This window comes from Mauremys reevesii, linkage group 2 (assembly GCF_016161935.1).
Source record: "Mauremys reevesii isolate NIE-2019 linkage group 2, ASM1616193v1, whole genome shotgun sequence".
Taxonomy (NCBI): Eukaryota; Metazoa; Chordata; order Testudines; family Geoemydidae; genus Mauremys; species Mauremys reevesii.
The window spans coordinates 62,770,092-62,784,669 of record NC_052624.1 but is presented as its reverse complement, the minus strand read 5'-3'; the positions used below and the strand labels follow the sequence as shown (position 1 = coordinate 62,784,669).

Sequence of the window (14,578 nt, the reverse complement as noted above, 5' to 3'; positions counted from 1 at the left end):
TTCGTGTGCGGGGAAGATGCATTATGGAAAGCTCTAAAGACCCTATTCTTTTATTATAATTTTGTACAAAAATAAAGTTTTCACCAAGATTATAATAGAAGGTGGGAAAACCATCAGATGGCTTGTGTCATGTGTATTTTATACCAATTAATGTTAACTTTGGTATTGGTGGTATTTGATTTTACCTGAAGGGTTTCTTTTAAGTTGCCATATGAGACACTTAGGCCTTGATTTTTCACTACAAACATTAGACCAGTGTAGCTATGCCAACAGCTCCCTAGTGGAAAGTGTGTTTCTGTCAATAGAGTAATCTGTGTGCCCTTCTTCCTCCTAGAAGTATCAAAATTCAGAGTCCATGTGCCATCCAAGGCATGGCATGGGGTCAAGTACTTGAGCAAGTCAGTATTGTACTTTGGGACATGCTATTTTTGATGTACCACATGGTAATTAAAAGTTGAGACTCCAATGGCAAACTTCAGAATATTATTTCTGTAGCTCATCCTTAACTGAAGTGTGTGGTCACAGTATGAGAACTTTAGCACTGCAACTTAATTTATTTTAGGTCACAGCATGCCTTTTTGCTGCTGCCTTCTTCCCTTCCTGAAACAGTTCTTTGCATATAATGTTTACACTAAGAAAGTTTGAGAACATCAATTTAACGGGGATTAGGCTGTTTACTGGGCTACTCCTTTTTCTTTCCAGGTCATGCTGCTGTCTCTTGTCTCAGTAACATATTACTTGTGTTGTGAAAATATTACAAAATTACATATATATTTTAGGTCTTGCAAGAAACTAGTTACCAAGTGTTCTGCAGATCACCAGAAGTTTCATATCCTAGAGTCTAGTAGGTAGACCAGGTGGGGAGGGACTATTTTTTATTGGACCAACTTCTGTTGTCTTTTCTCTCTGATATCCTAGGACCAACATGGCTACAACAATGCTGCTTATTATAGTAATTATTTACAGGACTTGAAATACTTTCTGAAAATTATCTGTTGCCATTATATGTAATTTAAAAATACCTGCTTTGGTAGTCTGCTTACATGCTAAATGATAGCGATTTGATCTAAGTTTAATTAGCAGTCCATTTCTGCCAAACACTGACTCTGCTTTTCCCCACTCCAGTTAAGAGTTTGAGGTGACAGTTCTTTGTGAAAAATAAAATGTTTATGCAAATATCTCATACCATGCAGTGGCCCAATTATTCCCATTGACTAATGGTAGATTCAGGTCCTTTATCTTCCCATTCTTTCTCTTTCAGTTGTTAGCAACTTGAATATTGTGGGAGTGTGGTTTTTTTTTTTTTTTTTTAAATCGGGATTTTTGGGGTCTGTATATGGGTTAGTACTGACTCAGCTTTTGATAAGACTCTGTGTGTGCCTGCTGCTTTCTTCAGGCTTTGCAGATTGTTTTGCAGCAGTGCAGTAAAGGAACTAGAATGATAAAATTGAACAGTAAAACTTTTTACATCATTGTTGCAAACCTACCTACTGATGGCAGAGCCTGAGATGCAGCAGGGGAGGCAACTATATCAAAAGCAGATTCGGTATTCTTTCTCCAATAATTTCTTTCAGCTGTTGGGGCACACTTTGGAAGTCTTTAGGCAAGATCAAGAAGCATTTATTGCTCAATGAGAAAATTCAACTGGAAAATAAATTGAAGGGGATACTGCTTTTAAAACTATTTAAGCAAAAAAAAAAAATTTGTGTAATGCCTTAAGTATTTTTTCAAATGCTCAATGTTAGTCTAACAGGTAATCAAAAACTAACTTTTCTTTCTCTCAACGTGAATAGTGAAACAGATTAGCCAGCTACGCTTTTGTTAATAGTCTGGTTCTGTTCAGTATTATTAGGTTATTGTACCCTAGTCCAATGCTCCAGTGTTGGTGGTATAAAATATGCAGGAATTTTTTAAAGTTATTTCCGTTAAAATACACACACGAATACTTCAATGTTTTGTTTATGTAAAACCTCAGTTTTTACAAATTCTGTATTGGAGCAAATTTGACCAAGCCAGTGTGCTTTTTTTGACATGTTTTTGAAGACTTGAAAAGTAACCCACTAAAATTTATCAGTATTCCCAAAATTTATCGTTAGTGTCTCTTCATGCCAAACATGATGATTCTAAAGGAAAAAGAATCTAGCCTTTCAAAATTACTGAGCCAAGTGAGTGGGTAAGCAGAATTTTGCGAGGAAATTATTAAGTATCCAATATCGGGGCAAACAAATGAGACAAGGCATTCATTCCATCTTTTTGATGGTGTAAACTGCTCTGGAAACTTTTACTGACTTGAAATTTCTAATTGTGCTAATAGCTGCTTCCTTTCCAAGGTAGTGATTCTTCTCCAGTTTCATAATAAACTCTTCAGCTGTTAATTGAGCTCTTCATAACTTTTGGCTATTGTATTATGGTAGCATCTTGACACCTCAGTCAGGATCATGGTACCATCATGCTTGACATAGTACAATAGTACACACAGTGAAAATTGTCCCTGATTCAATAAACTTCAGCTGTTGGCCATTTTAAGATAATTTGCTTTTCTTCTTCTTTATATATAGCTGCTTCAGTATCATACTATTTAATGTGCTATATACCGGGGTGGCCAAACTTACTGACCCTCCAAGCCACATACTATAATTTTCAGAAGTTCAAGAGCCAGGCGCACCTGCTTGAACCCCACTCCTACTGAAGCCCTGAGCCTCGGCATGTGTTTCCCACAGGGCTGAAGCCCTAGTCTGGTAGGTGGAGGATAGGCGGGGCTCAGCAAGCTGCCCTTAGTGCAAAAGAGATGCATGCAGCTTGCAACCCTTGGGCGTGGTCTACACTGGGGGGGAGGAGGGAGATCGAGCTAAGATAAGTCAACTTCAGCTATGCTCCTCTCGTAGCTGAAGTTGCGTATCTTAGATCGACTTACCTTCCGTCCTCATGACGCTGGATCAATGGCCGCGGCTCCCCTGTTGACTCCGCTTCCACCTCTCGCCCTGGTGGAGTTCTGGAGTTGATGGGGAGATCAACATGATAAATCGATCCCCGATAGATCGATTGCTACCCGGCGGGTAGTGTGGACGTACCCTTGGTTTGGCCACCCCTGGTACATACCTTAGTTTTCTGATGGCCTTAATCACCTGACTAGCAAAAGATAAATTTGCCTTTCTAAAGGCTAGATCTTTATGGAAAAGCAGGTAAAAATAGTTTAGTTTTTTTTTAAAAAAAAAAAAACTATATTGTATGACCGCTTACTGCTGCTTAGAACTGCAAAACATACAATCTGTTTGCCTTCACATAATTTCCCTAGAAAACAGCCCCCATATCTTACTCTAAAATAGCCACTTCCTTTATTGTATGCCTGATTTTTAAAGGTGGGGTTTTTTTTTTGTTTTTCTTTTTAAACTGAGTATGTGTCAAGTAAGAGTTGGCCTATGTTTATAACGCTAGTTCAGAATATGTAGTCTCCTTTTTTTAAATTTTATTTGTTTTGTATAAGTTTTGCCTGGGATAGGCATGGCTGCAACTTTAAAGCCTCATGTGATTACAAAATAGACCTCAATGGCAAATGTTGAAATTAGACATGTATCTATTTCTTTGAAGAGTACTTCAGATAAAATGAAAGAAATAGTAAGCTGCTTCCCACTTGGGGCTTGATCCTGTGCTGCTCCTGCCCTCTCTGCCTTGGAGCTTCTCCCCAAGACACCTGCTTTGCTGTGCAGGGGGGAGGGAAGGAAGAGGGGGCTAATGTCAGTATGTCCCCCTGCTCCTGCACCCCGCTTACCCCATCTTCCATAGAGCAGGGGACACACACGACAGGGCTCAGGATGGAGAGAGCTTGCTGGCAGCAGCTGCGGTCTCAGCAAGCTGATCTAATACACAAGGCAGTGTACTTAAGAGTAGGGTCAGCATACTTAAAGGGGGAATGCATATCAAACACACACACACAGTGTGTGTGAATCTGTCTGCCATGCTGTCTCCCCTCCCTCCATTCCTGCTGCCTTGTAGAGTGAGAGTGAACCCTTGAGGGCTCAGCCAATTGCTAGTTCATTTCCCAATAAGGCATTCCCTGGGAAATAGCCCACCCTCTGACTCCTCCACCTCCATCAAGCTTCACAATCATCATCACTGTGTACCAGTATTAAATTGTCTGTTTAAAACTTATAGTGTGTGTATGTATATCTATCTATTGTCTGGTGAAAAAAATTTCCCTGGAACCTAACCCCCTCACATTAATTCTTATGGGGAAATTGGATTTGCTTAACGTTGTTTCGCCTAAAGTTGCATTTTTCAGGAACATAACTGTTAAGTGAGGAGTTACTATAAAGAGAACAGAGCTCATCAATTATAATCTATGGGTTTTTTTTAACGAAGATGCTATTGCAGGGAGGAAAACTTGATGGTGTTTCAGAGGGCACTTCTCCAGTTCTAAGATTACTTAAAACTTAATTTTCATTTTTAATATATTTCTGAGGTGAAGGAAGGTAATTTAAAAAAACTGAAATTGTCAAGAGCTACCTTTATAATATATGGGTCTGTATTGAATGAATGGCAGTAATACAACTTCAAATAATCACAATTTTTTTTTGTTGAAAATGAGTATTCATTGACATTTGTGAACATGTCTAATGTCAGACTAAGTCGTCTTAGATAATACTATGGGAGAATTGTAAATGACATTAATACTATATTCTCTGAATTAGAGAGAAAAGGAGCAGTTTCGCAAACTGTTCATTGGTGGCTTGAGCTTTGAAACAACAGAAGAAAGTTTGAGGAACTACTATGAGCAATGGGGGAAACTTACAGACTGTGTGGTAAGTTGCATGTGCTAACCTGTGCTGATAATGTGGACTTTACAACTTCGTAAAAATTGCTTGCCATTTTCTGAAGTATTGGTAATAGCAGTAGATTATTGTTGTGATGTATGTTGAAGTATTTAGAATTGTTACTGAAAATATAAATTGGTGAGTACTTACATAACCCAGATACCTGAGGCTCATGGCCTCAGTCTTGTCTTTTTGCAGGAGGTCCACAAGTTGACTTCGTATTATGTATGTTGGGAAGGGTAGCATTCTTTTGTCTTAACTTTACTGTCTTTAATTCTTTTTTATAAGAGGGCAAATGGAAGCATCTAGTTGATCCTTGTATGCTTCATGTGAAATCTTTAAAAAGCTTTATGTATAAATTGCAGTTGAAGTTAACAATTTATGAACAATATGCCTGATGGAGGGTAAAGCCAAGTTTTCACTTCTGTAATACAGAATTATACAATTCAAATACTTAATTTAATCAGTATGGGTAATTGGGTTCAAACACCTGCATTTGTGTGGAAAGCAAAAAAAATCTAAATTAAAGATATGAAGACGTATGCTCTCGGCCCATTACTTTTGGTTTTTATTTTGTTTTAAATTTCCCAGAAATCTGATGTCCATTACAAAAAATAAAGTTTTTTGCACCAATTTTTACCCCCTAACTTCAGTTTTTTGGGTTAACTTTGCAGGATAGGAGGGCGGGGGGGAAGGAACAAATAGGACACATATGAGTATTTAAAGTAAAAGCAGGTTTAGTCTCCATTTCGAGCAGGTTGCTGGAGCCAGAAGGTTTTGGCTTTTATTTTTTTATTTTTTTTATTTTTTAGGACTTGAAAACGCACGCGCGTTTTCATCTTCCACTACATCGCCTTACTTTAATAGACAGCTTCACATTTACACTTAGGTCTGGTCTATGTCTAAAAATTAGATCGAGTTAACTACATCGCTCAGGGTGTGTGAAATTTTACGCCCTGTGAAACATTGACCTAACCTCCACTGTAGATGCAGGTAGGTCAATGGAAGAATTCTTTCATCAACCTAGCTACCCCTTTTCGGAGAAGTGTATTAACAACATAGATGGAAAAACCCTTTGGTTGATGTACAAAGCATCTGCACTAAGGCGCTATAGTGGCACAGCTGTAGCACCATAGCTGTGCCCCTGTAGGGTAGACCTACCCTGAGACTTACTTATTAGTAACACATCTACCTAATGTAATGTATTACATTTTCTTAACATAATGAGTGTTTTCATGTACTTGAGTGGTCCAAAATTTAGGTGAAAATTGATTAAAAACCTAATAGAGTTTGTAAAACTGGGAAATTTTTCAGTAAAAATGTCCCATACTGAAAATTAAGGGCCTTACTTATACTTGGCTGTAGCGGTAGTATGAAAACTTGGTAGTGGAACAATAAAACTTCCTGATTTTTCTTTTGCAGGTGATGAGGGATCCCGCAAGCAAACGATCGAGAGGATTTGGTTTTGTAACATTCTCCTCCATGGCCGAAGTTGATGCAGCCATGGCTGCAAGACCTCACTCAATTGATGGAAGGGTAGTTGAGCCAAAACGAGCAGTAGCCAGAGAGGTGAGCAAAGTACTGAAAAGCAAAGAGGCTTTTTATATTATGAAAGATTAATGTGTCTGATTTGGTGAGAAAACTAGCTTATTCTTACTGATAGACATTTCAGTGCTTACTTTTTCTTGTAATTAAGAGGCTCTAGTTATGGACACATGCCTTTTTCCTCTTTATCTTACCATTTTTAGAAGCTTTACAGCAGTACACATTGCAGAGGTTGACTTCTGCCAGTTTGAATTTAGGACTGATTGACAGAAGCCATTTCAGCTTTTTAGGTCTAGTGACTGCTCTATTGGTGGGGGCTTAAATATCAAACGTCCCTACCGTTAATCCCTACTGTTTCAGCTTGGATTTCCTAGTCAAAGAAGAAGCGTTTGGGGAGCTGTTCTTTTTGGGGCTAGAGATTAAGGATGAGATTCTGGCACCATTGAAGACAATGGGAGTTTTGCTAGTGACTTCAGTGAACCTAAAGTTACCGGGCACTTAAAAAATAGGCAGACAAATTAAATGAAGTTGTCTGGAATTTGAATACAGTTGGTTAAAATTAAAAGGACCCAGTCAGTTTATAGATCACAGTTCTGCCTGAAAATTTGTTACTTGCTATTCTTGCAAGTAAATGAGATTTCTCCTAATTTGGTTTTCTCTCTCTCTCTCTCTCTAAATATAAAATATATTTTTAACTTTGTACTTTTGATTACACTTCATGTATAATCATTTTCATTCTTTCTGCAGCATAGTCTGTTCCCCTCTTGCTTGTTTAGAGCTTTTCACCTAGCAACCAGAGGTAGTTGCTTTATAAAATAGTAAAATGATTGTAAAATAAAAAAATGGTTTACCTAAAAACACTATAAACTCACTTCTTAAAATTGATTGGATTTCAAGTTGACTATCTTTAAGATCATGATAAAGAGTTCTCTCTTCACTACCTTAGTAGTTTTGAAAAAAATATTTTGTAATTCTTTGAAGGAATCTGGAAAACCTGGTGCTCACGTTACTGTGAAAAAGCTGTTTGTTGGTGGAATTAAGGAAGATACTGAGGAACACCACCTTCGAGATTACTTTGAGGAATATGGGAAAATTGACACTATTGAAATAATTACAGATAGACAATCTGGTAAAAAGAGAGGTTTTGGCTTTGTTACATTTGATGACCATGATCCTGTGGATAAAATTGTATGTAAGTAAACTTCATTCCACAATTTAATCTTACAAATATTGCTACTTAAGGACCTGATATAGAGAACACTTAAGCATGTGAGTAAGTTTTTAAATTTAATTGGATTACTTACATGCATAAATGTTTGTAGGAACAAGGCCTTAGTTTTGAATCTTCCATTAATAAATTTGATGGAGCATGCAATAATACTACCTGAAATTATCCTGTCATCTTTATAACTTAGACTTCTGGATGATTGGAATTGGTATTGCAAAAATGTGAGGCGGAAAACTTAATTTTCTTTGACAATTTAACTCAGGAATGGCTAAATTCTAGAAGCAATGTTTATTGGATGTAATTTCTTACTTTTTTTTTTATTTACAGTGCAGAAATACCACACCATCAATGGCCATAATGCAGAAGTAAGAAAAGCTTTATCTAGACAAGAAATGCAAGAAGTTCAGAGTTCTAGGAGTGGAAGAGGAGGTATTTGAGTTTCACTTTATGCTCTTAGATTCAGTTTTCCTATAATACATACTTAACAGGAATGTTAAAATCATCCTAGGTAACTTTGGCTTTGGGGATTCACGTGGAGGTGGTGGCAACTTTGGTCCAGGACCAGGAAGCAACTTCAGAGGAGGATCTGGTAAGGCTACCAGGCTTATCATGTGTGTTTTGGATTTCAGTTTGCTGTGTAGGTTACTACCATCTACTACGTTATTGGCAACAAAAAAACTTTTTAGGAAAGACTAATAACAAACCTCTTAATATGACAAAACTAACCTTTGTGATTAGAAATAACAAAATGGAAACAAATCAGTATAAATGTATGAAGTCAGTGTTATTGAGATGTTAGTTCACATAATACAAAGAAGCACTGTGACCTTGTCTGAAGTAATCAGAAGTTTTTTGTAAAGAAAAAAGCAAAAATGGTCCATTTTAGAGAATGTATACAAAGTAATATAACAGATTGCTAGAGTAAATTATTACAATTTTAGAGTGGGCTTTTAAGTATAGATAATTGTCAAGGTAGCAGCTTCCTGGTTGCCAATCTTCAGTTCAAGTCCAGAAATGCAACTCTTCTTTAAGAGAAGATTATTTAAGGTGATGGTTGTATGCCTTGTTTCTGACGTATGCATATTTCTTGGTTTAGGGTGCATATGTCTGAAGTTTTACATTCAAATTATCCAAATTAACAGCTTAAAATATTTTAAGTCCATTATACTTTTCTCATATATACCCCTCTAGAAATGGCTGTGGGTCTCTTTTTTCAAACAAAAGAAAAAAAAGGGAGGGGCGGGGCTGAAATTATGTACAAGAAATACCAGTCCCCAAAGTTATATTTATCCTTAAAGAAGGTTAGTCACAGTTTGGAAACTACTGTAACATTTTGAAATTGCTGTGTCAGATGAGTACAACAGTTTATAATGTTGAAATTTCATGATCTGTGTTTAGGGTATTATGTTTCTTCTGCAAGACAGACACCAGTTTTTGAAAGGGTCATACAAGCAGATGTGTATTTGTAGGTTTAAAAATAAACCTGGTTTTTGTGAGGGTTTTTTTTTTAAATAACTATAATTTGTCATCTCAATTTTAAAAATTTAAAGCATCTTTATATATTTAAAAAAACTCCAGCTCATTATTGAGAGTAAACTTTTTTCTAGTTCCGTACAGATGAACTAAAACAAATACTTACTTTTAACAGATGGATATGGAAGTGGTCGTGGATTTGGTGATGGATACAATGGATATGGTGGAGGACCAGGAGGTTAGTGTAGGCTAGTGGGTTTTTGTAATTTCTCATACTTTGAAAAGGTTCTATATTTTCTGTTACTAATTATCTTAAGCAGTAGAGCCATATTGATCTGGTTCAAGAACAATAAATAACTGCTGATTTGTTTTAATCCTTGGTCTTTAACTGTGTGGTTTGCCATATATCCCTCGTCTCCTGCCCCTGAAAACCTGGTTTCTATCTTCAGGTTTTTCTCATTTTCTTTTTCAGCTCTATTTTTGGCTATCTCACTCGAGTGCTAGATTATGCTACACCTAAAGACCTGCACTTGCTTATAAATGCAAGCATAGCCAGTCTGGTTGTTTTCCCTAAGGCCTTCTTGCATTCAAATCCATGTTTCTCATTTGGAAGTATATAATACTTTTGCCACACTACTCAAAGTAATTAGTTCAGCCTGATGGCTCATATTTATGTACAATTTCCTCCCCCATGCCTGAACCACACACTCAAAGCCTTCACCCTAGTAAAAAATCACGTCTTGCACTGAGTTTTTCCTTTCTATACTAATGTTTTGTGTTCCTTTATGACTTTGTGCAGAAAGTCTGTCAAAAGAACTGGTAAAAGAAAGTTAGTGACTTTTTAGAAACTTGAAAATTTAGTATTAACTGTAGCTCAGTGTCGCTCAGCAGTGCTTTCCTAAACTAATCAGCTTTCTGAAAAATTCAGGATTTATATAAAGAAAAACATGTCTCTTTAGATCTAAATATCATGTATTGGTAACATTTCTGTTTTAATCTTAGGCAAAAACTGCAGTCAGACTAAACAGTTAAGGGGGAGTATATAGCTTTAAAATTTTCTATTTGTAGAAATCGCCCTTCAAAACTTCCTGTTGGCCTTTTTGTCTTTCAGTAGACTGATGCTGAAGAAAACTAAAATCTTAGTCTTAGCAGAACACTGTGTGATCTGAGGAATAGTACAACTGAAATTTATAATGTAAAGTTACTATTTAAAGGCTTATTTCATAATAGGTGGCAATTTTGGAGGTAGTCCTGGTTATGGAGGAGGAAGAGGAGGATATGGTGGTGGAGGACCTGGATATGGCAACCAGGGTGGGGGCTACGGAGGTGGTTATGACAACTATGGAGGAGGTAATACATTTGCTTAAAACATTTAACTGAAAGTTTAGTTTTGGACTAGCCTGAGCAAGATTATTGATTTGAGAACATTTTACTTCATAAGTGTTGTCAAAACCAGTATGCCATTTTCTATGGTCAGTGAAGAAAAATAATTGACTTTAGTGACAGACATTCTTCTTACCCTTTTTTGAATCTTGATTTGTTAGGTTTGTAATAACACAGAGAAATTCTTACATTTAGCTCTTTTTGTGTCAATAATATAGGCAATTATGGAAGCGGAAACTACAGTGATTTTGGAAACTATAACCAACAGCCCTCAAACTATGGTCCAATGAAGAGTGGAAATTTTGGTGGTAGCAGGAACATGGGGGGACCATATGGTGGAGGTATTGTATATGTCATGGGTTGAATTGGGACCAAACTTTTCAGTGGCCTTTGATCCTTTGTAGAGACCGGGGACACGAACCAGTTAACCTCTGTAGAGAATTGCTGCATAGTCTTTTATAAATTCCACTTGCCTGCAGAATTTTAGAGCTAATAAGCAATAGTGCAAAGAGTGGAAGTGGTTCTGTCAGCATTAAATTGTCAGCATTAAAATAGTATGATGATTTCAAACCACACTATCACTGTTTGGTGTGAAGACCAGTTTTCTCAAAGTAGGAACAGTTAGGTTTTTGGTGTGTGTGTGTGTGTGTATATATATATAGTTTTGTTTACCGATTGTACTTGGGTCAGGAATGAACTCTCAGTGGTCTGGTCAATATAGAGTTAGTTTTGGGATACTAACTTCATGCCTATTAAGTCTGTTTGTTTTTGTAAAATATGAAATATGATGTAATATCACACTTCTTCCCTTCCCCTCCCAAATTTTAGTGTTGGTAAATGTCAAAGGGCTATCAGACAATAGTTAGTTTTGGCAATGGGTTAATTTTTTTTCAAATAAGCCTCCTCTTTACATCCCTTAGCATTAGTTAGAGCGATGTGAACAAATTATTTACTATAGTAGTAATTACCACCAACTCCCTACTCTCAGCTAAACTTTTTGTTCTTTCTCTCCCATATTAGGGTCATTATAATATTTCTGCCTTTTTTCTTTTTGGTCGTCAGCTTCTAAGTAGTAATACTTTACATGTGCAAAGCACACAAAGAGAAATTTACTTCAGACCAGTTTTCTGTAAGGTATAGTGTGTGGGTGGACTGATGTACCCACATAATACATGTTGCAGGATCAGGCCCCAAGAGTGTGTAGCATTAATTTCCTTATTTGATATGTTTAAACCATTGGAATTTCTCTTGCTGCAAGAATCTTGTTTTGTTTTCAAAATACGATTATCATGGCAGTTCTGGGGGGGGGGGATAATCTCTCATAGAGGACAATTACACGTTAGCTTTATATTCAAGGTGGTGTGCACATTGTCACCTTGAATTAAACTGAATATTATAATCTTGTAAATATACAGTAAATGTGCCTGGGTTTAAAAAATAAAGATGTAAATGTCCTCTATCATGTTGTTCCACAAATGCAGGAAACTATGGTCCAGGAGGCAGTGGAGGAAGTGGTGGATATGGAGGGAGGAGCCGTTACTGAGCTTCTGCAAACTTGCCATGGGTAAGTATCTTTAAGCGCAAAAATTGCAGTGTTTCTTGAGACTTAGCTGCAGGAGTAAAAGCTTTTTAGGATATTATCTTTCCTTTAAAAATTCATTAGATGGATAATTTCATAACCTATTTTTTACTCTTTACTTCTGTTGAAACAGGCTTCACTGTATAAATAGGAGAGGATGAGAGCCCAGAGGTAACAGAACAGCTTCAGGTTATCGAAATAACAATGTTAAGGAAACACTTACTCAGTCATGCATAAATATGCAGTGATATGGCAGAAGACACCAGAGCAGATGCAGAGAGCCATTTTGTGAATGGATTGGATTATTTAATAACATTACCTTACTGTGGAGGAAGGACTGTAAAAATGCCTTTGAGACAGTTTCTTAGCTTTTTAATTGTTGTTTCTTTCTAGTGGTCTTTGTAAGAGTGTAGAAGCATTCCTTTGATAATGTTAAATTTGTAAGTTTCAGGTGACATGTGAAACCTTTTTTAAGATTTTTCTCAAAGTTTTGAAAAGCTATTAGCCAGGATCATGGTGTAATAAGACATAACGTTTTCCTTTTAAAAAATTTAAGTGCGTGTGTAGAGTTAAGAAGCTGTTGTACATTTGATTTAATAAAATAATTCTAAAGGAAATACTGTGTAATTATAGATTTTTTTTTAAATATATATTGTAAAATAAGGCAAGGAGTGGGTAGTATAAGGTCCCACAAATAATACAAAGCTGTTGTTGTACATGTAAAATTAAATGCTGGTCAGAAAAAGTATGTTGTCTGTAAATTATCAGGTTTAAAATATCTAGATAACTTAAGGGATATCTCTGCAAGGAGAAACACCTTTTTAGATCTTTTAGATGCTGCTTCTTCAATGGCAAGGAAAGGAAATATCCCCAGCGAGGTACTCTTCCAGGGACACAGGTCTAGTACAAGAGAACTCTTGAAAACGGCACTAAGTTCAGCCAGTCTTAAAAAGCTGCGCTGTATTTCTGCAAAGCTTTAACTACCGTAGTTTTATAAGGATGCCAACGAAGGCTGAGGGTGTAGAGCAAAATAGTTCTAAGCTTCAGTTAAACTTCTTTAGGTAAGATCTTATTTACTTTTCCTTTCTTAATGTTCCAAAAACAAGAAACTAATACTATATGACAGTCTCTTTCAGTATAGTGGTTATCATATGTAGTTTAACATAGCAATGAATTGAGTTAACCATTACCAACTGAAGAGAATGTTGTGAATCCTATCTTTTTTTTTTCTTGTATTAAATTTTGACATGTTTTTTTTAAATTTCAGCTACTTAACATATTTTTTTCCTACTGGAATCTAGCTTTGATATGAGCCATCGACAAGCATAGACTGCTGCTACTGTACACTGCTGCAGTTGAACAAATGAGACCTGCAAGTGTCCATTAGTAAAGTTTTGCAAGGGTTCCATACCCGTGTTGGTAGTTAAAATGGTAGGTCACAAGTTAATTAAATTATAAAACTTTCTTTACACTCCGCATCCTTTTATTTTTCTTGGGATTTTGATGGTTACAAGTGCAGTGAAGATAGAGTAGTTGTACAGTAGTGTTATGCTGTTTGGAAGTGAAATGTACTGCATCTTTCTATTCTGGCTTCAGTATTTTATATAGCACATTGCACCCTGAAGGATCCCAAGTAACTTTAGATTGTTTATGTAATAGAGAATTTTTTTCACTACTGAAATGCATCTACCTCTAGTAAGGAATATGACATCCATTCTTCTTTAATGCTGCATAGTATTTCTTTAGGAGGACAAGTGAAAATGTCTTCAATTGTAACTACAGGTGGAATTTTATATATAAAATTATGCAGAATGTTATTACCTAAATTGGAATTTGGCTAGGATACTGAGGTTTCCACTGTCTCTTCTAGTTCTTACAGCTAATAAATCTTAGTGTCAGATTCTGTCACCCTTAGACTCTTCTCATTGAAACCAGAAAGATTTTACATGATATCATGCTACTCAGCATGTGTACATTGGTAGAATATAGCCCCTAGTTTATTTTTTGTATTGGTTTCCTTGCCTGAAACAGGCTGCACACCCAAAAAACAGGTATACAACTAACCAAAGGTATATTCCTTTTGTGTTCTGCAAACTAATGAATTGCTTATAATTTTTGAAACTGCTGAAGTTCTCCATAGGTAATATGGATAGACATACATGATAAAACCTCTTCAGATACACTTTATTTTTTTTTTCCCTTTGGCAGGAAGGTGCCATGCTGCAGGTAACAAATGAAGAAGTGGTCAACCACAGACATGCTTCAAGAAATAAGAAATTCTGAATCATCAGAAAATAATTGCTTTTTCTGGCTTCATTAAAAATCTATAGGTTAAATGAATCCTGATAAAACATTTCAGTTAATACAGCGTCCTGTAATGCTGGGGGTTTTAAAAATGATAGTAATAAGAACTGTCTGTAAATCTCTTGAATAAAATTCAGGTGGGCTAGGAAAAGCAGACCACTAATGTTATGAAATAGCAAATCTTCTGTGAAGAGAAACATTAAATATATATTTAAATAATTTTCATAGCTTTAAAATAAAATATTTTATACCAAA

The 14,578-nt window shown here is 36.2% G+C and overlaps 1 protein-coding gene across 6 annotated transcripts in view; it reads left to right on the top strand.

Moving 5' to 3' along the window:
• Nucleotides 1-14,578, top strand: part of HNRNPA2B1 (heterogeneous nuclear ribonucleoprotein A2/B1) — a 17,349-nt gene extending 2,771 nt beyond the window's left edge. For 4 of the 6 annotated variants that reach the window (XM_039521104.1, XM_039521107.1, XM_039521106.1 and 1 more), the window contains exons 2-11: nucleotides 4,689-4,799; nucleotides 6,234-6,380; nucleotides 7,338-7,548; nucleotides 7,912-8,013; nucleotides 8,093-8,173; nucleotides 9,233-9,295; nucleotides 10,288-10,407; nucleotides 10,659-10,781; nucleotides 11,922-12,004; nucleotides 12,153-12,636. In XM_039521104.1, coding sequence (XP_039377038.1) covers nucleotides 4,689-4,799; nucleotides 6,234-6,380; nucleotides 7,338-7,548; nucleotides 7,912-8,013; nucleotides 8,093-8,173; nucleotides 9,233-9,295; nucleotides 10,288-10,407; nucleotides 10,659-10,781; nucleotides 11,922-11,983 — 1,020 coding nt within the window. In that variant the 3' untranslated portion in view covers nucleotides 11,984-12,004; nucleotides 12,153-12,636. Of the gene's footprint in view, nucleotides 1-4,688; nucleotides 4,800-6,233; nucleotides 6,381-7,337; nucleotides 7,549-7,911; nucleotides 8,014-8,092; nucleotides 8,174-9,232; nucleotides 9,296-10,287; nucleotides 10,408-10,658; nucleotides 10,782-11,921; nucleotides 12,005-12,152; nucleotides 12,637-13,320; nucleotides 13,451-14,227 lie in introns of those variants that run through there. The other 2 variants (XR_005593064.1, XM_039521105.1) reach the window with 2 other exon arrangements.